Genomic DNA, 23,893 nt, shown 5'->3' with positions numbered 1-23,893 from the left:
TCTGGTTCTGTTTGTCATCTGCATATTACCAGGAACTAAATCCAGGATGACGTCGACTCAGTATAAAACCAACAAGAGGTTCAGCTGGTCTAAGCTCCGTCCTACCCGCGGGTCGAGTTCGGCGAACGCTGAAGCGAGGGGCGGGCGGGCGGGAGGAGGGCGACGAACGCAGGGGGCGGGGAGGGGCGCGGGGCTGCGCGCTAGCCGGCGCTCTCTTTCGGTTTAGTCCTCCACGGGAGGAGCGGGGACCCCCCCCACCCCCACCCCCCCGCCTCACTTGGAGGCTTTTTTCCTCGGCGCGTCCCAGCCGCCCCCCGGTCCCGGCGCGGGGCTCGGGGATGCCCGCCAGCATGTTCAGCATCGACAACATCCTGGCCACCCGGCCGCGCTGCAAGGACTCGGTGCTGCCCGTGGCGCCCAGCGCCGCGACTCCCGTCGTCTTCCCGGCCCTGCACGGGGACTCGCTCTACGGCGGCGCCGGTGGCGGCGCCTCCTCGGACTATGGCGCCTTCTACCCGCGCCCCGTGGCCCCGGGCGGCGCAGGCCTCCCGGCCGCGGTCGGCGGCTCGCGCCTGGGCTACAGCAACTACTTCTACGGGCAGCTGCACGTGCAGGCGGCCCCCGTGGGCCCGGCCTGCTGCGGGGCCGTGCCGCCGCTTGGCGCCCAGCAGTGCTCCTGCGTCCCGACGCCCCCAGGTAGGGTCGCGCCTGCGCCGGCCTCGGCCTCGCCGGCCCTCCGCGCTCCTCGGCGCCCCGGGACGCGGGTGGGCGGCGGCGTTTGATTCTCTCACTTGCCATCGACTTTTCTCCTCTTGCAAACCTGCCCCAAAGCCCCGTCTTTGGGTGGATCGGGCGCAGGCGGTTGCACACTTGCTGCACACTTTAGGCGAGAGTTAGCAGAAAGTGTAACCGGGCGTGCGTGGGGGAGGCTGGGCGTTTAGGATTCCCCTAACCCGCGTTGGGAGTGTGCGAGTGGACGCGGTAGCACGGTACGCACCCCCCCCCCCCGCCGCGTTCCTTGCACCCTGCTTTCTGCGCACCCCACGGTTCCCCGCACCCGCTGGCAGACGTTTTTAAATCCAAGTGGGTCGCCGGCGGGGCGGGCGTGTGCGCGCGCGCGCGCGGCGGCGGCAAGGAAGGCGGCTGACCCCGGACGCCTCCCTCTGTCGTAGGCTACGAGGGCCCCGGCTCTGTGCTGGTGTCCGCCGTGCCGCACCAGATGATGCCCTACATGAACGTGGGCACTCTGTCGCGCACCGAGCTGCAGCTCCTCAACCAGCTGCACTGCCGGCGGAAGCGGCGGCACCGTACCATCTTCACTGACGAGCAGCTCGAAGCGCTGGAGAACCTCTTCCAGGAGACCAAGTACCCAGACGTGGGCACCCGCGAGCAGCTGGCCCGGAAGGTGCATCTCCGCGAGGAGAAGGTGGAGGTAGGCTCAGGACCCCGCCGGGGCGCGCCCTCTCCAGCGAAATAAGCTCCCCTCCTCCAGCCGGGTATGCTCGGCTCTCCCTGGGTCTCCCGGCTCTTTGGAAACATCCCCGGGGCGGCCCGGAGGCTGCGGGAAGGCGTTTTAGGCCCAGGAAGTCGAATGAAAATACGGAAGCGGGAACCGGCCCCCTTCTGATGGTGTGCGCTCCGGGTCCCCCCCGTTCCTTGGGCGAGCCCGGGGGGTGCCCGGGCCTGGCGGGGGGCGGGGGCACGCCTTTGATCCTCACCGTTGTTTTGTTCTCCCTGGCGCAACAGGTCTGGTTTAAAAACCGCCGCGCCAAATGGAGGCGGCAGAAGCGGTCCTCTTCCGAGGAGTCGGAAAACGCTGAGAAGTGGAACAAGACGTCGTCGAAGGCGTCGCCCGAGAAGAGGGAAGAGGAAGGTAAAAGCGATTTGGACTCGGACAGCTGACGGCCGCGGGCCGGCCGTGGCCCTTGCCTAAACTCGAAGGACTTGCACACCAGACGATGCTACTTTCTTGCACACGCGCTGCCTTGCGGGAGGAGGGGGGTGGGGGTCGAGGAAGAGGAACTGTAAATAGTGTACCGTCCGAAGGGTGGGCGCCTGGGGTCGGGCCGCCCCGGGGCTTGCAGCCCCGAAGTCCAAGGCCGCCGGCGACTCGCTCCCCACCGTAGTATTTATAGTTAAATTAACGGTGACAGTACAATAAAGTGACGGCGATGTAGACGGGCCGCATTCTGTATTTCCTACCCCACCGCCAGCACCATCCGAGCCCCCCCCCCCCACACACACACAAAAATTTAGTTAGTCGGTAGCTTCCAAAGGAAAATTATTGGACAGTTATGATCTGCCTCCAAAAAAAAAAAAAAGGGAAAAAGACAAAAGAGAGAAAAACAAAAAGTCTGGGTACGATGGTCGCAGGACCAGGTGTCCTGGTTTACACTTCCTGCGGAGGTTTCCAGGCAGGGTAGAGAGGGGCATTGCCGGCTGCCTAGGGGAGGTGTTGTCTTGGAGAGGAAGCAGCCTGGGGTCCTGTTCTCCTCGCCCTCGGGGATAGTCAGGACCTTCTCTCTCCTCGCTGCCGATAGATAGGGTAGCCGATAAGAAGGATCCTCTCTAGCTGAGGGATCCGAGGAGCGTCTCCAGAACTCGCTTAGCCCTTTCAACCAGCCCTGGAGCTCCCCAGAAATCCCCACAAGTAAGGCGGCGGGTCCCCATGGAATTAGGCACGCCCTCTCCCGAGAAACTTTCCTGGATCTTTCCTGGTCGCTCTCGCGGCTCCCTTCCTCCCTGTTAAGTGTTTTTGTCTCACAACCCGGCCGGGAGGCTGGGAGCTGTGCGCCCCAGAGCTCAGTGGGGACCTCCGCTGCGCGGCCCTTCGCGCTTCTCAATGGGAGTTTGGGATGACTCTGTGCTCCTAGCCTCAGTTGGTCACAGACTACTGGGCTCAAGATGAGCCTCTGACTTTCTCTGCCGGCTGTCTTGGGTCTACTCCCGATGGGGCCAGAAATGGAAAAGCCCGCGAGCGGCTGGAGCCGGCGCTGGTCAGCAGCTTGGGAAGGCCTAGAGAAGCTTGCTGGTACCAGGGAGGCGCTAGGGATGAAGATGAGAGCCTGCCTTCTGTATGGCTCTCCAGAACATGGGAAGGATGGAGTGGAGGCCGAGGGCCAGCAGGAATAGCTTTTAACGTGTTAAACTTTATTGGTTTTGAGCTAAATGCCTTTTATAGGAAAGGAAGCTAAGGTTCAGAGCGTTTGCCTGCTGCCCAGGAGGTGAGCTTGTCCCTTCTCCTGGGAGGCCTCCAACAAGGTCCCTTCACTGGGAGGCTGTGCATCCTGGCTGGGAGCACAGCACGTGTAAGAGTTACAATTTTTCTTTTCTTTTTTTTTTTTTTTACAAGAAGCAGTAGTTTTTCCCAGCTTTTTGGGGGAGGGTTTAAAAGACAGAAGTGACTCCTGGAGCAGGTGAAAGCACTTAGGATATATGGGCTCCCAAGCATCACCTTTCAAATAAAGAGAATCCCCTACCATGAAAGGGGGTGGGGCAGGGAACAATATGGAGACCAGGTCTGCCTCAAGGGGGAAGATTGCCTTGGTTTTTCACCAGACTATTATTTGTGACTTTGGGCAAATGATGAACCCCTCTGCACCTCACCTTCCATGACTGTGAAATGGGCACAGCAATGGCACCTGCTTACTGGGGTGTGTGAGTGTGTGTGTGTGTGTGTGTGTGTGTGTGGACATTGGCCACTACCTCATTAAATCACAGGGACAGCTTTCCCAGCTACTTTTAAAAAAAAATGTGATTATGACTTATAGTGTCTAGCACTTCAAAATTTATGTACATTGTCTCATTTTACCTTCCAAGTATTCTGAGATGGGAAATGTTTTCACCATTTTACAGAGGAGGAAGTTAAGGTTCAGAAAAGTTAACTACTTTTAACAACATTCAGCTTATAAGAAATAAACAGGGGTGTGTGGGGGGATAACTGTCTCTTTGCTCAATGTACAATTGTAAATTGTACATTTACAATTATACAACTATAATTGTAAATGTTCCCACTAATACCAGTTGTGGTGAGAAATACTCAGGCTGTCCCATTCATTTCAAATGAATCCTGCAGTGGCCATTATTGCACCTCCTCCTTAGACATCAGACTCCCAGGGGGAGCGCCCTGCCTGTGCAGAAGCCCTTCACTGTTCCTAGTTGCTGTTCCCAGATGCTGTTCCCTGCCCTATTTGGAGAGGGATGAGCCCTGCCTTCCACCCTTCCTCCAATACTCCGTTAGTCTACAACACTTGGAAACACAGCAGAAACAGGCAACATCATTCCACCCTGAGAAATCTGACATCTCCAGAACCCTATAATCGCCCGTCTTTTTCCATGACTTGTCCTCGGCCTCCTTATAAATGGGATCTTTTCATTTAAAAAAAATTGTATTTGTCTAGTCTGGCAAAGTGTTCACAACAAGTAACAAGAGACGGTTGGAGGGAGGCGTAAGTTCTCAGATACACCTCCCCCAGGAGCACTTGGCGAAAAGCCACAGCTAGTGGGGTGTGCAAGGAGGGGGCAGGGTGGGGAGCCAGAGAGCTGCTCCTAGCTTGGCCGGGGCAGGGCCAGGATGGCAAGAGGGAGCTACATGTCCAGGTCTTCATGCAAGAGGACCCTGCAAAGCACTTTAGTACTGGCCCAGCTCAGGAAATAAACAACACATATCTGGAACGAAGAGGCAAATGTCAGGATGGTCTAATAACAGTCCTGCCAGCTCCTCCTGCATTCCCTGGGCAGTGGTGGGCCTCAGACCTTTGTCTTAGCCTGCTGTCGGGGTCAGGGAGGGCCACGTGATGTCTCAGAGTGGAAGGCCTTCAGAGCTGTCTTTGGACCTTGTCATTGTCTTGGGTGGGAATTCAGATCCCTGTATTAGAAAAGTGGTGTGTGTGTACTGAGGTGGGCAGGAGGCAAACCGGGTGATGCCAAAGTGGTTCCCAGTCCACACAGCACATCTTCAGTTGAAGGTGGTCTCCCCATTTCACAACTGAGCAAATTGAGGCACAAAAGGCCAGGGTAAGAACCGCTACCAGCAAGGGCCAGAGCTCCTTTCCATAAATCAGGCTGCCTCAGAGAACCTGGGCTATTCTTTTTGGCGAGAAGCTGCATTTAAGCGAAAGCAGTTGCCCCCAGGGGACACAGGAATTAATCTACTGCAAAGTGCCAGACAGCCTCTTGCAAAGAACAATGACAGCCATTTAGAACCCCTCACATAGGTCTGGCGCTTTCCACTGTCACGCTCTTCTACACACCTCTCAGGCCCTCAGTAGGTGGGAGTCACAGCCCATTTTGCAGATGGAAAATGGAGGTTCAAAGAGACTAAATGCCTTTTCCTGGACACTTAGTAAGGGGCAGAACAGACCTGAGCAGACCTCTCCCACACCTCTTGGGATTAGTGGCAAGATATGGGGTGATGACTTCCAGGTACCCCAAGTCACTTGGGCCAAAGAGGATCTTGGCTGTAAGACACTGACCAGTCAGAGACCGTGGAGTGGGAGGGGGAAGGCGTGAGGATTCTTAAATTCTGCCTGTGTTTCAGGGAGGGTCCGGTCAGCTTAGCTGTGGGGTGGGGGAGGGGGAAGGGCTCAAACAATTGCCTTGCAAAGCATACCCACGGAGAGTATATCTCAATGACAGTTCTTCAATCAAGTTTGCATTTTTTCTGACTTTGGAACTTTGAGTTCACATGCTGTGTCTAGTATAAAGGATGTCATTTTAATGGGTATGTATGAGATCCAAGTTGGCAGATTCCTCTTTCATTTCTCGGCGTATGGCAGAAAACGAGGACTGAGAGGTGGGAGTGATAGGGAACGCTCTTTCTGAATTTTACAAGGTTTTCAGTAAAGTAATTCAGGCCCCCCACCCAAAGATCCCCTGGATCTGTCACCTCAGGCCCCCCAAATGAACTCTCTTTTGTTCAGTGCACATCCAATTAGTCGGTGCTTTAAGTGAAACAGATGCTAGCTTTCACCTGTATGAAGATGGAATTCCAGCCCAGAGCAACAAGAAGTGGCGAGTGGACAGCTGGGTGGCTGACTCTTGAGTCACACTGGGCCAAGCCTCCAAGTGGATGGGGCTGTGGGTTCACCAAGTGACCTGGGACAGGTTCCTTCCTCACCTGCAAAGGGGGCTCTGGTAGAGGATTAGAGATAATGCAAGAACCCAGCAGAGTGTCTGACACATTTATTATTGTGTGTTTTGAAAAACCACCTAAGTAGATTGGAATTAGAAATTCAGGAATGCACCTTGTTTTTAATTGTTGCTGGTTTAGGAGTTTTAGGAGTTTATGCGTGACCACAGGACACAAATTCTAATGAAATTAAATGTGATTGCCCTGGATTTAAGACAAGGAAGTGTCTGATAAGGTATAATAGGTTACATTCTGCCCAAGAGCTTTAGGACAAGGCGACTGACAGCGGAGAAGGGGCGTATTGGGAGTGGATTCAATTTCCAAGTTTTGTGAAATGACCTTGAAGTTTTTCAAAAGAAAAACGAAAACCAAACACAGCAACCGGTGCAAAGCTCCTTGAGAATTCTGGGGGAAATGGATCCAGCTGGATCTTTTGGCTGTGGGGGTTTCTCATTTGCTGGGGGGGGCGGTGGGGAGGGACCTGGGGTATCCCCGAAGTCCATCCTCTGAGTCACGTGACAACACGGAAGACCTCTGTCACGGTTTTAAATCTGGGTAACATAAAAAGCCATTGTCTTTACCGTCCAAATGACCCACAGAACAAACAGGATGAATTATGGCATGTTGTGGTATTTTCAAGTGGCTCTATAATTTTTGGATTCCAGGAGCCCTCATTTGTTCTCAAGTGTCCAGCCCTGGGAAGCATCAATGAAGAGAGATCTTAAGAATTCCTCTCCCCGCCTCCTCCCCTTAGGCATTCGCTCCGCTTACACTTTCTGTTTTCCTAATTTTGAGATCCTCCTGAGTCTGCTGACCAGATCAAGTGGCTGGGTTCAATCGGATGAACTTCATTTAGCTGGGGGTTTGCACACCCTCCCTTAAGCTGAGCTGATTTATGGAAGCTGTAGTTAGTGAGATAATGTTAGCCGGGATGGATAGTTTTAATGTGTCCGTATCATTTCCTCACTGGTTTACTAGCAGTATGATGCTGAGCCCAGGAGAGGCCTTGGCCTGGCTGCATGATGAGCGGGACTGACCCCGGAAGGGGCCCGCATGGGTTAAGAAGACACCTTTTCCTTGTGGACCTGGGGGAGGCTGAGCATGCTGTCTTGGCAATTGCCATGGCCCCCACCCCCCAACTCAGAACTAACACAAGGGAGCTGGTTTAGAGTTGGGAGGAGGGCACAGAAATATCTAAAAAGTAAGAAATTTTTGGAGAAAAGTCCCGTATTTTCCAGCAGCCTGCAGTGAGGAATACGATGTGTCGTAGGTGTGGTGTCGGCGGGTGCAATGTCCACAGGCCGCCTACCACACAGTGGCAGCAGTCCCATGAGGCTGCAGGGCTGCCCAGAGGATGAACAGGCTGCCCCAGGCATCCTTCCTGGGAGGGGCAGCTTGTGGTCTTGGGAGGGCCTGTCCCAGCCAGGTAGGAGCTGGCTGCAGAAATAGCCCTGGGGCCAGCGTAGTCTGAATCGCAGCAGCCAGCGTGTGACCAGCCAGCCTCACGGTGACTGTGTCTGTTTTATTTGTGTCCTAAAGACGTTCTTGACGTCACCCGGCAAGACCAAGTGCTGCGTCTTTCCAGATGGAGTAGGGCTAATCCTCCTTTGAAAATCCTCAAAGTGCTAACTCTGGGACCAGAAAAATCAAACTGCCCTTCTCCAAGAAACAGGGAGGCCCAGAGCATTTGGAAAGATCCCCCCTCTGTGAAGAAGACTCGGAACTCTGTGAAGTCGGAATCCCAGCTGCTCGTTTCATCTGAAGATGTTCCGACCGAAGGCCAGATGGCTGGGACATAAGGGGATGTGCCTGTTCAACATTGTTTTGTATTTGAGGAATAAATATTTAAATCTGAAACCAAGTGAATCACTTTCTACTCAAGTGGGCAGGGATGGAAAGGGGTGTGTGTGTGTGTGTGTGTGTGTGTGTGTGTGTGTGTGAGGATGCTCCCTCCCCCTCCACCACCCATCCTAACCATAACCGGGCGTGAAGAGCTGTCCCGTTCTGCTGGTGCAGGATGTCAGAAGTGGGGTGGCGCTAGCTACCTCTGTTTCAGGGTTGCCGTTTTTGTTCCATGTCTGCTTTAGCTGCAAGAAGATTCCTAATGTGCATGTTTTGAAATGGAGACCCCATCCTTTTGTCCTTAGCGTGGTAAATGGCACCCTACTCCAGTACTCTTGCCTGGAAAATCCCATGGACGGAGGGGTCTGGTAGGCTGCAGTCCATGGGGTCGGTAAGAGTCCGACACAACTGAGCGACTTCACTTTCACTTTTCACTTTCACGCATTGGAGAAGGAAATGGCAACCTACTCCAGTGTTCTTGCCTGGAGAATCCCAGGGACAGCGGAGCCTGGTGGGCTGCCGTCTATGGGGTCGCACAGAGTTGGACACGACTGAAGCAACTTAGCAGCAGCAGCAGCAGCAAGGACAACCTGCTCCCTCCCCACTTGGTTTTGTTTCGGTTTCAGCCTGTATGGCAACTGGACTCTGATATAAATGTGAGCAGATGGAAATGAAACCCTTTTCTTGACTACAATTAAAGCTCTGAAAAGATCATAGGTCTTTATGGTTTATTTTTGTCTTTATGGAAGAGGTTCCTATGTAGTTTTGTTTTGTTTTTTTTTTCTGCCTTTTTGTTTTGTTTGTTTGTTTGTTTTTATAAGAGGGGGAAATTTTTCTGCAGTGCTTGGAGGGTGTGGTCAAAAAATGCATCTTATGTTTGGGGGAGGATTGACAGTTTCATAATCGTGTCCTTATCTGATCCCTTCTTAGCCTTATGAGGCTGGGTGGAGGTGGCTGCTGTCATTTTGTTATATAAGGACAGCTACCTCGATGGCTTTTTGCCATGTCCAGCGCTGTTCTGACTGCCTTATTGCCTGTGTCTTATTTAGTCCTGTTCCTGCCTTTGTGAACTTGACATTATTGTCGCTATTTTGCAGAAAGCGAAGTGACATTGTCCATCAAGTAAGATTGCATCTGAGACTCCATGTCCAGTGCCGTTTCCACACTGCCAGGCTACCTCCCTTAGGAAGGACCCACCAGGAGGTCTGGGTTCCAGTTTCTCTCCGGTCACCAGCAGGCAATGTCACCTGTGAACTTCACCCTCCTCATTTCCGATGTGGGAGGCTAATCAGGTCCTGCAACACATGAGAATCACCTGGGGTATTGCAAACACAGAAGACTGGTACGGTAAATGCATCAGCCCATTAAAACTAGGAGCACATGAATAATATTATTTATTGGAGATTTTCAGCAATGATAGTAAGAAAAATAATGGCCTCCATTCAGTGCACAAACATGAAAAGTGTGCCCCGTCTGAGCCAGGCACTGGTCCAGGTGCTGAGGATACTGGAGGATCCCGGAGTTCCTGGTACGTGGGGGAGACGTTTAGTCCCAAGCAGACAGGCTGTGGTTTCAGATTTCAGAGGCGAATGCTGGGAGAAAAACCAATACTGCTGCAGAGATTCAGGGAGCTGGGGTTGAGGCAAGGTTTGGGATGTTTTACTGTGTGGCGTGAGGTCTGTGTGAAGAGAGGATTCAATGTCATCTCAAGTAACTCTTCTAGAAAGCCAGGATGGTTAGGACTTCCCTGGCAGTCCAGTGGTTAGGACTCTACCTGCCCATGCAGAGTACATGAGTTTGATCCCTGGTCTGGGAAGATCTCACATACTGCAGGGCAACCAAGCCTGTGAGCCCCGACTACTGAAGCCCATGCACCTAGCAGCTGTGCTCTGCAATGAGAAGACGCCGCAATGAGAAGCGCACGCACCACAACTACAGAGTAACTCCTGCTTGCCACAATAGAGAAAACCCACACACAGCGACGGAGACCAGCACAGCCCACCAAAAAAAGAGCTGGGATGGACAAATTACAACCAGAGGATCAGTCTGGCCCACTGTCTGTTTTGTCGATAAAGTTTTATTGGAACACAGTTGTGCCCATTCACTTATGTATTGTCTACATTTGCTTTTCCCCCAATAATGGCAGAATTGAGCAGTTGCAGTGGACACTGTAGGGCCTGCAGAACTGAAAATACTTACTGTCTGGTCTCTCTTAGAAAAAGTTTGCTCCTTGTCGGTCTAAAATTTAGAATTTGAACCAGAAATGGAATCTGCTGTTAATGAGGGACAGAGGCAGGGTTTACACCTGTTTGCCTAATGCTTTGTTCTTTTTCTCAGGAGTCTTAGCACAGTGTGAGGCCCGCTGTGATGGGGTGGAGGTGGGATATGAGGCAAGATGTGGAAAAACATAATATGGCACCTGCTGCCTGGAAGCTGCTCTCTTGAGGATGCAGTCTGTGCAAGAAATGATTTCAGGACAATATAAAACAGGATGTAGGGAAGGGCTCTGTTATGTGACTCTGACTTGAAGACCAACAAGAGAAACAACTGCAATCCCAGAAGACTTCCTGGAGGAAGTGGGAATTGCAGGCCAGTTAGTATTGATATTTGGCCAGACTGAGCAGAGGCACAAAGACAGGCAGATATGGCAGCAGTAAGGAGACCACCCTGCTCAGACCAGAGAGGAAGCTGTCACACTCCAGCATTTCCATGTGCAGATTGGCTCCCTCCTGCACGCATCCAACCAACTTGCCAATCCGACTGAGTGCCGGGCCCTGCTCTGCGTTGACTCACAAACATGAACGAAGCAGTGTCCGTCCTCAGGCAGGAGAAATAGGCTGATTCAGCAGGAGATGGCCAGTGCTGGGGTAGAAGGTGAGTGGGCACATGAGGGGTCCTAGAAGGCTTTTTGGTGGTGGATGGCTGTAGCTGCCTGGTTGGAGGCACCTGGTGATTTAGGCATAAAGACAAAAATAAACCATAAAGACCTATGATCTTTTCAGAGCTTTAATTGTAGTCAAGAAAAGGGTTTCGTTTCCATCTGCTCACATTTATATCAGAGTCCAGTAACCTATGAACTTCAGCAGAGTGGGAGATGGTGGGGGTGTTTCAGGAGAGGAAGCAGCCTGACCAAAGGCTTGGAGGGGAGTAAGCAGGGTGCCACCAGCGGTAGCACTTTGCTGGGCAGAGCAAGGAACGAACGGAGTCCACAATCCGGCACCGTGTCATGGTCAGTTCACTACTTAAGGCCCCACCCCTCCCCACCTGCAGAAGGCTTCTTCCCACTCCCAGATGTCGGGAGACACTCAAGGAGATGACCAGGGTCCTGCAAACAGTATTCACATCCACCATCAGCTATAGGCTTTCTGGTCCAGAGACCTCTGCGTGGCTACATCTCATCAGCATCTGCTTGGCATCCTCTCCACCTGCTCTCACGGAAGGAGAGGAAAAACATCTTACTCGGGGCCTTCTGCAAAGATTTTTTTTTTAATTGCATTTTAAAATACAGTGATTTGTGGCTAATAGTCCAGTTCATCAAAGTCATTTTTCCAGTTGCTGTAATTCTTGGACTGCTGACCCATCAAGGCTGTCCCTACTCCCATCCCTGAGCTCCTAGTCCCTCCCTGACCGTGGGTACCAATCCTCATCCCCGGGCACCGGCCCAGGCCTGAGTGCGGCAGCTTCCAGTTTCTAGAAGCCCCTTCACAGCTATTCACTCCCTGGCTTTACAGCAACCAAGGGCGGTGGGCATGGCGGGGGCTGTTCTTCCCATGTGACAGAGGAAGGGACTGCCAGGCCTCGGGCAAGTGCTCCTAGGGACGGGCAGGAGCCAAATCCTCTTCTGGGCTCGACAACCAGGCAGAGAGGGTGGGGCCGCCCCCAGAACAAAGCCAGAGGATGGTTGGCAAGGATTTCCCAACCCCTGCCCTGTTGCTGTTTCTGGGGGATGGAGGGCAGCTCTCAGGCCCGAGAAACGGGGCTGGACATGGGGTGATGGAGGTCAGGAGCGCGTCCACAGCTGGGTCCTGTGAGCTGGGCCCTGGCAGCACCAGTCCCACTCAGCCTTCTTGGTCCCTCTCATTGCCAGTGACTCCAGGTTAGGTGGGACTGAGTCTAGGGGTGCGAGGAATGGGGGAGACCTGGGTTGGCCTCTGCCACCTCCTGGTTTGGTGATCGTTGGCCACCACACTCAATCTCTGAGCCTCAGTGTCCCCGTCTGTTAGGGACAGCCACTCCTCCTGCCTGTCCACCTGCCAGGCTTGTTGAGAGGCCCACACGGTGTGATGGCGGTGAACCTGCTGGGTGACAGTTGCCGTGATCACGTGTTGATCGGTGTCCCTGGCAGCTTGAGGACTTCCAATTCAACCTGGCGGTGCTCCTCTCAGCTCCGACGTTCCTTGCCTCTTATTTTTTTGGCCTCTCCCACATCCAGACGGCTTCATAATGTGTGTGGTGTTCACCCGGCATGTCCCTGGTCTGGCCTGAGATGCGTGGTCCCTGACAATGAGGGCCACAGAGCTGACTGTCCCCTGTGGGCCATTTATTAAGAGTTTGTGTCCTCTGGGGAAAGCATAGGGCTTCTAGAAGCATTTGGCTTCCTTTTTCCTGTACTGGGTTGAAATGTGTCCCCCTCCCCCCCAAAAAAAAGATAAGTCCAAGTCCTGACCCTTGAGACCTGTGAATGTGACATTATTTGGAAAAGGGGCCTTTGTGGATGTAATTAAGATAAAGATCTCGATATCATCTTGGATTTCATGTGGATCCTAAGCCCCATGATAGGTATCGTTATAAGAGAAAGGAGACGGGGATTTGACGTAGGGGAGAAGACACACCAGGAAGAAGGCCACTGAAGCAGAGGCAGATTGGGTGATGCTGCCCCAAGCCATGGACACCTGCAGCCCCCTGGAGCTGGAGGGGGCAGAGAAGGAATGATCCCCCATACCCCCTGCCCCAGAGATTTCAAAGGTACCTTGGCCCTGCCAACACATCAGTTTTGGATTTCTAGCTTCCAGAGCTATAAAGATAATACACTTCTATTGTTTTAAGCCACCAAGTTTCTGGTAATTATGCAGCAACCCTAGGAAACTAATACACTGCTTTACCCTGAAATGATGTCCCTAAACCCAGCTCCTTCTACAGTTGTTCACAGTGACACGATGACAGGACAGGGACTTATTCTTTCCCACCCTCCAGCTGAAGCCTTTCAGTTCTTGTTCTTGTTCAGTCATTCAGCTGTGTCTGACTCTTTGCGATTCCAGGGACTTCAGCACACCAGGCTTCCCTGTCCTTCACTGTCTCCTGAAGTTCGCTCAAACTCATGTCAATTGAGTCAATGATGCCATCCAACCATCTCATCCTCTGTCACCCCCTTCTCCTCCTGCCCTCAGTTTTCCCAGCATCTGGGTCTTTTCCAGTGAGTTGACTCTTCGCATCAGGGGGCCAAAGTATTGGAACTTCAGCTTCAGCATCAGTCCTTCCAATGAATATTCAGGATTGATTTCCTTTAGGATGGACTGGTCAGGTCTCCTTGCAGTCCAAGGGACTCTCAAGAGTCTTCTCCAACCCCACAGTTCAAAAGCATAAATTCTTTAGCGCTCAGCCTTCTTTATGGTCCAACTCTCATATCCATACATGACCACTGGAAAAACCATAGCCTTGACTAGACGGACCTTTGTCAGCAAAGTGATGTCTCTGCTCTTTAGTATGCTGTCTAGGCTTGTCATGGCTTTTCTTCCAAGGTGCACGTGTCTTAATTTCATGGCTGCAGTCACTGTCTGAAGTGATTTTTGAGCCCAGAAAAATAAAATCTGTCACTGTTTACATTGTTTCCCCATCTATTTGCCATAAAGTGATGGCATCGGATGCCACGATCTTAGTTTTTTGAGTGTTGAGTTTTAAGCCAGCTTTTTCACTCTCCTCTTCCACTTTCATCAAGAGACTCTCTCTTTAGTTCCTCTTCGCTTTCTGCCATAAGGGTGGTATCATCTGCATATCTGAGGTTATTGATATTTCTCCTGGCAATCTTGATACCAGCTGGTGCTTCATCCAGCCCAGCATTTTGCATGATGTACTCTGCATATAAGTTAAATAAGCAGGGTGACAATATACAGCCTTGAAATACTCCTTTCCCAATTTGGAACCAGTCCATTGTTCCATGTTTGGTTCTAACTCTTTTTATCTTGACAGGCATGCAGGTTTCTTAGGAGGCAGGTAAGGTGGTCTGGTGTTCCCATCTCTTTAAGAATTTTCCACAGTTTGTTGTGATCCACACAGTCAAAGGCTGTAGTATAGTCAATGAAGCAGAAGTAGATGTTTTTCTGAAATTCCCTTGCTTTTTTCTATGATCCAGTGGATGTTGGCAGTTAGATCTCTGGTTCCTTTGTGTTTTGTAAATCCAGCTTGTACATCTGAAAGTTCTCAGTTCAGGTGCTGTTGAAGCCTAGCTTGAAGGATTTTAAGTATTACCCTGCTAGCATGTGAAATGAGTGCAACTGTGTGGTAGTTTGAACATTCTTTGGCATTGCCCATCTTTGGGATTGGAATGAAAATTGACCTTTTCAAGTCCTGTGGCCACTGGTGAGTTTTCCAAATTTGCTGGCATGTTGAGTACAGCACTTTAATAACATCATCTTTTAGGATTTGAAAGAGCTCAGCTGGATTTCCATCACCTGCACTAGCTTTGTTCGTAGTGTTGCTTCCTAAGGCCCACTTGACTTCACCCTCCAGGATGTTTAGCTCTAGGTGAGTGATCACACCATTGTGGTTATCTGGGTCATTAAGATCTTTTTATTTATTTATTTATTTTTATTTTATTTTATTTTTAAACTTTATATAATTGTATTAGTTTTGCCAAATATCAAAATGAATCCACCACAGGTATACATGTGTTCCCCATCCTAGACCCTCCTCCCTCCTCCCTCCCCATACCATCCCTCTGGGTCGTCCCAGTGCACTAGCCCCAAGCATCCAGTATCGTGCATCGAACCTGGACTGGCATCTCGTTTCTTACATGATATTTTACGTGTTTCAATGTCATTCTCCCAAATCTTCCCACCCTCTCCCTCTCCCACAGAGTCCATAAGACTGTTCTATACATCAGTGTCTCTTTTGCTGTCTCGTATACCGGGTTATTGTTACCATCTTTCTAAATTCCATATATATGCATTAGTACTGTATTAGTGTTTTTCCTTCTGGCTTACTTCACTCTATATAATAGGCTCCAGTTTCATCCATCTCATTAGAACTGATTCAAATGTATTCTTTTTAATGGCTGAGTAATACTCCATTGTGTATATGTACCACAGCTTTCTTATCCATTCATCTGCTGATGGGCATCTAGGTTGCTTCCATGTCCTGGCTATTATAAACAGTGCTGTGATGAACATTGGGGTACACGTGTCTCTTTCCCTTCTGGTTTCCTCAGTGTGTATGCCCAGCAGTGGGGTTGCTGGATCATAAGGCAGTTCTATTTCCAGTTTTTTAAGGAATCTCCACACTGTTCTCCATAGTGGCTGTACTAGTTTGCATTCCCACCAACAGTGTAAGAGGGTTCCCTTTTCTCCACACCCTCTCCAGCATTTATTGCTTGTAGACTTTTGGATCGTAAGATCTTTTTAATATAGTTCTTCTGTGTATTCTTGCCACCTCTTCTTAATCTCTTCTGCTTCTGTTAGGTCCATACTGTTTCTGTCCTTTATTGTGCCCAACTTTGCATGAAATCTTCCCTTGGCATCTCTAATTCTCTTCAAGCATTTCAGTGTTTCATTTAATTTTAGGATCTGTGAGAAGACAGCAAGCAAAACTCTGAGCACTCCTTGAAGTTAGGAAATTTTCGTTGCTGTTATTCTGAAAACATTACAGGATGACATTAGAAGGAAATGCTTTGAAGCTCAGGGGATTGAGTGTGTGACTGCTAAGAGAGAAGCAGAAAGGCCAGTATCCAGTTGATCAGGCTGGTCCGGCCCCCGGATGTGCCTCTGAGCATCTGTCCATGCTGTTCCCTCTATCAAGGATTCTTCTTTTCCCTATGATGCTGCCTTTCGAAAATTCTATCATATTCCAGAAGCTCTCAGGAGGCAGTCATATGAACAGGGAAATAAACACTGGCCCCAGACTCAGAGCCTCACTGTGGTAAGAGAATGTGACCAGGCTCTTTGGGGGCTCAGCATCCTGGTCCCCTGTGTGAGCTTAGATTAGACTCCCACCTCTCTGAGCTTTGGTTTCCCCTTCTCTCAGTTCAATTCAGTTCAACAGGTATTTATTTAGCATCTATTGTATATCAGGGAGGGTGCTTGCTGGTGGAGATTAAAGAGCGTACAAGCTAGTTAAGTAGTTATTGCTTCTAATATCAGGACACAGAGACGAGTGTAGAATGAGTGGGTGAATGAGGAATAAATGAGTGCCTGCCTTTCACCTCTGGCTTGTGGTTGTTCTTGCCGGGCCCTGCTGTGTGGTGGAGCCACCTGCGTACATGTTAGCCTTTCCTTCCACTTTCCTGTGCTGGAGGCAGCACCAACTGCAGAGGGAGGAGCAGACTGACCAGAAGCAGCTAAAAATGCTACAGAATTGGGATTGTTACTGAATGATTGGGCTCATGCAATGAGACCAGGAGTTTGGGTCTTTGCAGGTCATCAGGGTACCCAAGGGCATTATGATCATCCTTCCTAGACTCTTGAATGTTCAGCAAGATAAAATCCCCCTTCTCCCAATCTCAGAGAACTGCCACTTCTTTGTCTGTGCTGGGGTGTGTTACATCAACTCTGTTTGCAGTCATCATGCCGCGGGCTGGGGCTCACAGAGTATCTTGCTGCTGTTCTCTGCAGATCCGACTCAATGTCCCACTGACTCTGACGTTGGACTGACTCATTTCTCATTCTGGCACGGCCAGGTGTGAGCTTTATGACTTGGGCAAGTCGCCTCGCCTTTCTGAGCTTCGTTTTCTTCATGTGGAAGGAAAGAATGGATGTCATACACTTGAGCCAGGGTCTACAGGGAGCAAATCCTCAAGAAATGGGAGCTGTTGTCATTAGGCACTTTGTGTTCTGATGTTATTTGCTGCTTCTGATCTCACTTGTCCGTGGATCTAAGATTAGGGATTGAACTGACTGGGGACAGGGAAGCATACCAGCTTTCGGTGGCTGTCGTAACGCATTTCTGTAAACGTGGTGGCTTAAAACAACAGAGATTAATTCTCTCACGCTTCTGGAGGCCACAATTCTGAAAACAAGGTGCTGTAGGGACGCTGAAGGCTCTTGGAGAGGCTATGTTGCCTGCCTCTGCCAGCTCCCAGTGGCTCCAGGCAGTCCTTGGCTTGTGGCTGCATTAACCCCAATCTTGTCTCCATTTTCACAGGGCCACCACCCCCATATCTCTCTCTGTGTTAGATCTCTCTCTGCTTTTCTTATATTTAAAGGACACTTGTCATTCATTTTATTCTTTTTAAAATATTTATATTTATTTATTTGGCTGCATTCTGCAGGTGCAGCACACAGTATGAAGAAACTTCAATCTTATGCGTGGCTTGTGGGATCTAGTTCCCTGACCAGGGATTGAACCCAGGTCCCCTGCATTGTGAGTTCAGGGTCTTAGCCATGGTACCACCAGAGAAGTCCTCATTTGTCATTAGTTAGAGGCCACCTGAAATCCAGGGTGATTTCATCTTTAAATTCTCAATTATATCTACAAAGACCCTTTCAAATTAGATCATATTTACAAGTTCTCAGGATTAGGACATGGACATATCTTTGGGAGAGCCACCACTGAACCCACTCCTGGAGGAAAGGAAAAGGAAGGATTGCTGTGAACCCACTTCTCTTACTTCCACAGCATTCTGAGGTCTGCAGCAGACCTCTTCCCCTGGGACTCGCTGTCCAGTCATGCTGAGGCTCACTTACATGTGCCTGTGATGCCCTGGGGTGGGGCCTGAGTGCTATCCCTGCAAGTTCCAGAGAGATGAAAACCCTGGAGGCAGCAAGTGACAGATAGGGCTCAAGATGCTCTGTTTGGGTCACTGTAACAAAATATCATGGACTGGGTGGCTTACAGAATAGAGATTTATTTATTTCAGATCTGGAGGTTGGAGGTCCAAGATTAAGGTGCTGGCAGGGTTAGTTTTCTTGGCTTGCAACTGGTCACCTCCTCTCCTTGTCTTCACATAGCCTTTCCTCTGTGTGCAGACCCTCCTGGTGTCTCTTCTTCTGCCTATGAGGATGCTAATCCTATCAGATCAGGGCCACACCCTTATGACCTCATTTAACCTTTACTATTTCCTTAAAGGCCCTTTCTCTGGATACAGTCACTTATGATTAGGATTAGGGCTCCAACACTGAATTTAAGGGGATACAATTCAGTCCATACCACCTCTTTGATTAGCTTCACCCATGGGACCAACATTTTGACCAGTCTGGCCTATTTGATGTTGGATTTCCTAGGTTACACATGAATTTTCCCAGGTTTTTTTTTTTTTGTTAATGTTGGAGTATTATTTAATATATTTTTTAATATTTTAAAAATATTTTTAATATATTGTAAAAATATTGGAGTATGATAGCTCAGTGGTAAAGAATTTGCCTGCCAATGCAGGAGATGTGGGTTTGATCCCTGGGTTGGGAAGATCCCCTGGAGAAGGAAATGGCAACCCACTTCAGTATTTTTGCCTGGGAAATTCCATGAACAGAGGAGCCTGGTGGGCTACAGTCCATGGGGTCCAAGAGTCAGACACGACTTAGCAACTAAACAACAGCCATATGGTTGATTTGTCACGTGTTAGTTTCAGGTATACAGCAAAATGCTTTAGTTGTACATACTTGTGTGTCTTCCTGTATTATTGATCACTACTGCCCTTTGGAACTTCTGCCGTCTGTAGACATTTCATTAAGATCTTCACGAGTTTCTGCTTAATAACATCCTAGTGACAGTCCCACACACTGAACACTGAAAGCAGGTCAGAATTAGGGGCCATGCTGGACATTTATGCTCTATAAGTCCAGGCCTCACGTCACCCTCCCTCTATCAGCAGAGACGATTATTCCGTTTGATTGATGAGGAGCTTAAGACTCAGAAATGGGAGATCTCGCAGCTAGGAAGTATCAGGGAGTCACCAAGAAACCATATCTATCTGACTCTGGTTGCTGTGTTCACTACCTCTCCCCACCCTGCTATTTCTTACCTCTCTTGGTTCAGAGAAGAACCTTCAACACCCAACTTGGGCACTGCCACCCTTCCTTTTACCCTCAAAAAAGGCCTGCTTTTCCCCATCCTGCAGCGTCTTCATCTCTCTTTGGAAGCCTGCAGGCCTGGCCAGATAAATCGCAGTCTTCAATAATCCAAAATCCAGCTCCACGGGGACATCCGCTGGCTCGAGCAGGCTTCTCACTGCCTGCTATTACATTCAGTGCTTGAGGGAAAAACCTTCCCCACACATAGCAACGGTTTCCAGGCCAAGTTGAGCTGAGGGCTTCCAAGTAGAGGGGTCATTTGGATATTGACCAGCATCTTCATGGGATGGAGGTAACCGCCAGCCAGCCAGCCGGCCGGCCATGAAGAGTGGGTGTGTCTCTGTGCAGAGAAGCAGGGTTGACCTCAAGGATGCTCATTCTTTCCAACGCGTGGGGCGTTCTCGTCACTGCTGCTGGAACTCTGGATACATTTGCATGGACAAGAGTGTCTTGTCCCCAGAAGCATCCGTTGCCAGAATGACAGAATGGTCTCCGGTTGGCTTTTGCTTTTGTTTGCATCCTCACTGGAAATGAACGACTTTCAATCATTTTGATCCCCTTCATTTGAATTGTTGAGGCCACCTCTCTCTTTGCTGTCTTGAGGGCTTGATCTGCATTTGGTCCAAATGATGTGCTTGCTGACAGACGGCACTAGGAGTGCTTTCGCAGGACAAGGTGGTGGGAAGAGCTCTCATCTGGGGATGGAGAGCCAGGCGGACTGGCTCTGTTTCCCGAAGCCCCTTGAGCCTGGTGTCACAGGCAAGTATCTTAACCTCTCAGGGGCATGGTTACCTCCAGCAGAAAGCAGAGTTAATGACTCACGTGTGTTTGTTCTTTCCATGGTGAAGTACGGCAATCTTGGAAGCACAAAACTTTCCCCCCTGCCTTTTCCCTCTGAGAAGGAGGGCTGAGTGGACTCTTCAAATGAATTGGATGTGAAGTGGCAGAATATGATGTTGATAACAGTCCATACTTTCGCCTGCAGACTATTGTGTCCAAGTATTCTGTTTCTAGACCCACCATGGAACATCTGGGAAGTCAGATGCAGCTGTAGGGACATGGTCTGCATTCCTGAAAAGAAAACAACCACCCTGCATGGCTTGGCAAGTATGAGCAAGGCATTTTCCCATTTAGTGCTGGTGACGATGGCGGAAATATAGTGAGGATTGTTCCAGATAGGGAACGGAGGCTTGGGGAGAAGGGGCAGGTCCTGGATCTCATTGGAAATGCTGTGTCTGTGAGGTGAGGGCAGCTGAGCTTGGAGTCCAGGGAAGAGGCATCCCAGGCTGGCTAGAGCGTGGGGAGAGGGGGTTGGGCAGACAGACAGGGGTGAGAAGCGATCCATAGCCTCAGGTCCAGAGCGGCCGAGGGGCCGCGGTCAGGACGCCTTCAGTCCAGGGCCAAGCCGGCTGGAACAGCTTTGCACACTGGGTGTGGGATGTGCCGGGGCCAGAGGTTTGGGGCTGCGATGTGAGTTGGGTAAGAGGTCAGCGTCCAGTCCCTGGCGGGAGTCAGGGGACAGGCCTGCGGATGGGAGATGCACTCAGGCAGCACATGGAGAGCCCTGGATTGACATCCGTGTGCCACTAAGACTCCATTGGGGGCTGTGTGAATGCAGAGTCCCCGCAGGGACGGCGCTATTTTTAGCCGACACTGGGACGAAGGTTCCTGATGAAATGTGACCACTTCTGGTCCTGACCGTCGTGGTGCTGTTCCCTCCCAGGGGGCCACCCAGTCCTGCCGCCATTCAGCCTCGCTCCCAGGACCCTACACTGTGCCCTCGCTTCTCTCCTTTTTTTAAAAAATAATTTTATTTATTTGTTTTTGGCTGTGCTGGATCTTCACTGCTGCATGAACTTTTCTCTAGTTGCGGGGAGCAGGGGCTACTCTTCTTGCTGTATCCTGGCTTTTTCTCTTATGAATCATGGGCTCTAGGACGCATGGGCTTCAGTAGTTACAGTTCCCGGGCTCTGGAGCACAGGTTCAGTAATTGTGGATCACGGGCTTAGTTGCTCCATTGTACGTGGGATCTTCCCGGACCAGGGATTGAACTCGTGTCTCCAACATCGGTAGGCAGATTCTTTACCGCTGAGCCACCAGGGAAGTCCTCTCTGTCCTTTTTGAATCTCTCTTCTTCCTGGTCTCTCCCACACTCTGTTCTGCCTTCTCTTTTCATGCCTGCCCCTCCTCCAAAGCCTGTGCTCTTTGCTAGGAGCTGGGGCTTCAAAGATGAACAGGGCAGAGCTCCAGCCAAGGCAGGACACAGACTCTGAAACATGAATCCCATGGAGGCAGTGATCAAGGTCGAGCCAGCCTTTGGTCCAAGGCCCATCAGGGAACTCAAGGGGCCCGGGGAATGACATCTTCCCCAGGAGCATTGGCCTCGCTTCAGCTTTCACATCTTTGTCCTGAACGCATTGATACCAGCTTCTCCAGGGGTTGCCCAGGACTGAACTGGATGCAACAGAGAAATAGAGCCCCCAGCCCAGCCCCTGAGCAGGACACACGCCCAGCCCATGCTGGCTGCTCTATCACCCCCAGGAAGGGAAGAGATGGAATCAGGAAAGACTTCAGGCTTAATGCAGGTTTTAGATTCATGCCTGAAGCCTTTCCCAAGGGACCACATTCGGCACAAAGGGTGTCCAGGTGGAATTTCGAAAGGCTGATGTGAGGGAGCCCAGGGACCACAAGAGAGGAGCTGAATCCAGGGGTGGGGGCCGCAGGGCGAGATTAGTGGGGCTTTAGTGGGACAATGTTCATTAGCAGGGGCTCATCCCCAGTTTTTCTTCTCCTTGGAATGATGCTCCCTGCATCCTCCAAGACAAAGATGTTGCTGGATCCCACTAATGAGGTTGACTGTGCTTGAATTACTGACAGCTCTATTCATGGTTTGCTGCTCCTGCTGCTGCTGCTGCTAAGTCGCTTCAGTCATGTCCTACTCTGTGCGACCCCATAGATGCCAGCCCACCAGGCTCCCCCATCCCTGGGATTCTCCAGACAAGAACACTGGAGTGGGTTGCCATTTCCTTCTCCAATGCATGAAAGTGAAAAGTGAAAGGGAAGTCGCTCAGTCGTGTCTGACCCTCAGCGACCCCATGGACTGCAGCCTTCCAGGCTCCTCCATCCATGGGATTTTCCAGGCAAGAGTACTGGAGTGGGGTGCCATTTCCTTCTCCGATTCATGGTTTAGTACACACAGTTCTGTAGGTCACTTGGGAAGAGCTCCTAGGTTTTCAAGATGGTGAATTTTTTTTAGATTGTAGTGTAATTGCTTTGTGTTAGTTTCTGCTGTACAGTGAAGAGCATCAGCTGTATTATACATATATCCCCTCTCTCTTGAGCCTCCCTCCCACTCCCCCACCCCACCCCTCTAGGTCATCACAGAGCACCCGTTTGAGCTCCCTGTGCTGCACAGCAGCTTTCCAATAGCTGTCTGTTTTACACACAGCAGTGTATATATGTCAGTGGGACACTCTGTCTGTCCACCCTCCCCTTCCCCCACTGGCCCACATATCCGTTATCCATGTCTGCGTCTCAATTCCTGCTCTGCAAATAGGTTCATCAGCACCATTTTTACAGACTCTGTATGTTGTTGTTCTTCAGTTGCTAGGTCATTTCCAACTCTTTGAGACTCCGTGGAGGACAGCATGCCAGTCTCTTCTGTCCTTCACTGTCTTCTGGGGTTTGCTCAAACTCATGTCCATTGAGTCAGTGATGCTATCTAACCATCTCATCCTCTGCTGCCCCTTTCTTCTTTTGCCATCAGTCTTTCCCAGCATCAGGGTTCTTTTCCAAAGAATTGGCTCTTTGCATCAGGTGGCCAAAGTATTGGAGTTTCAGCATCAGTCCTTCCAATAAATATTCAGAGTTGATTTCGTTTAGAATTGACTGGCTTGTATCCTTGCTGTCCAAGGGACTCTCAAGAGACTTCTCCAACACCACAATTTGAAAGCATCAATTTTTTGGCACTCAGCCTTCCCTATGGTCCAACTCTCACATCCATATGTAACTGCTGACAAAGGAGAAAGGGAAAGATATACCCATCTGATTACAGAGTGCCAAAGAATAGCAAGGAGAGATAAGAAAGCCTTGTTAAGTGAACAATTCAAAGAAATAGAAGAAAATAGATTGGGAAAGACCAGAGATCTTTTCAAGAAAATTAGAGATACCAAGGGAATGTTTCATGCAAAGATGGGCACAACAAAGGGCAGAAACAGCAAGGACCTAACAGAAGCAGAAGAGATTAAGAAGAGGTGGCAAGAATATATAAAAGAACTACACAAAAAAGGTCTTAATGACTCAGATAACCACAATGGTGTGATCACTCACCTAGAGCCAGACATTTTGGAGTGTGAAGTCAAGTGGGCCTTAGGACACATCACTACAAACAAAGCTAGTGGAGGTGATGGAATTCGAGCTGAGCTCTTTCAAATCCAAAAGATGATGCTATTAAAGTGCTGTACTCAATATGCCAGCAAATTTGGGAAACTCACCGGTGGCCACAGGACTGGAAAAGGTCAATTTTCATTCCATTCCTAAAGAAGGGCAAAGCCAAAGAATGTTCAAAGTACTGCACAATTGCACTCATCTCACACGCTAGCAAAGTAATGCTCAAAATCCTCTAAGCTAGACTTCAAAAGTATCTGAACCAAGAACTTCCAGATGTAAAAGGTGGATTTAGAAAAGGCAGAGGAACCAGAGATCA

The 23,893-nt window shown here is 50.2% G+C and overlaps 1 protein-coding gene across 1 annotated transcript; it reads left to right on the top strand.

Moving 5' to 3' along the window:
* Positions 1 to 237: 237 nt before the first annotated feature.
* On the top strand, positions 238 to 2,178 carry GSC (goosecoid homeobox). Its single transcript, XM_027521674.1, has 3 exons — positions 238 to 696; positions 1,173 to 1,432; positions 1,747 to 2,178. The coding sequence occupies exons 1-3, from the start codon at positions 339 to 341 to the stop codon at positions 1,900 to 1,902; spliced, it is 774 nt and encodes a 257-aa protein (XP_027377475.1). The 5' UTR covers positions 238 to 338; the 3' UTR covers positions 1,903 to 2,178.
* Positions 2,179 to 23,893: the final 21,715 nt, after the last annotated feature.

The sequence above is a fragment of the Bos indicus x Bos taurus genome, chromosome 21 (genome assembly GCF_003369695.1).
Source record: "Bos indicus x Bos taurus breed Angus x Brahman F1 hybrid chromosome 21, Bos_hybrid_MaternalHap_v2.0, whole genome shotgun sequence".
Taxonomy (NCBI): domain Eukaryota; kingdom Metazoa; phylum Chordata; class Mammalia; order Artiodactyla; family Bovidae; genus Bos; species Bos indicus x Bos taurus.
This window is presented reverse-complemented; position numbering and strand designations above follow the sequence as displayed.

What these genes read in the sequence shown, in the direction of transcription:
- GSC (XM_027521674.1), top strand. Translation starts at nt 339, where the DNA reads ATGCCCGCCAGCATGTTCAGCATCGACAACATCCTGGCCACCCGGCCG. An exon ending in CTGCGTCCCGACGCCCCCAG is followed by an intron (nt 697 to 1,172) that starts GTAGGGTCGCGC and finishes CCTCTGTCGTAG; the next exon opens with GCTACGAGGGCCCCGGCTCT. An exon ending in TCCGCGAGGAGAAGGTGGAG is followed by an intron (nt 1,433 to 1,746) that starts GTAGGCTCAGGA and finishes CTGGCGCAACAG; the next exon opens with GTCTGGTTTAAAAACCGCCG.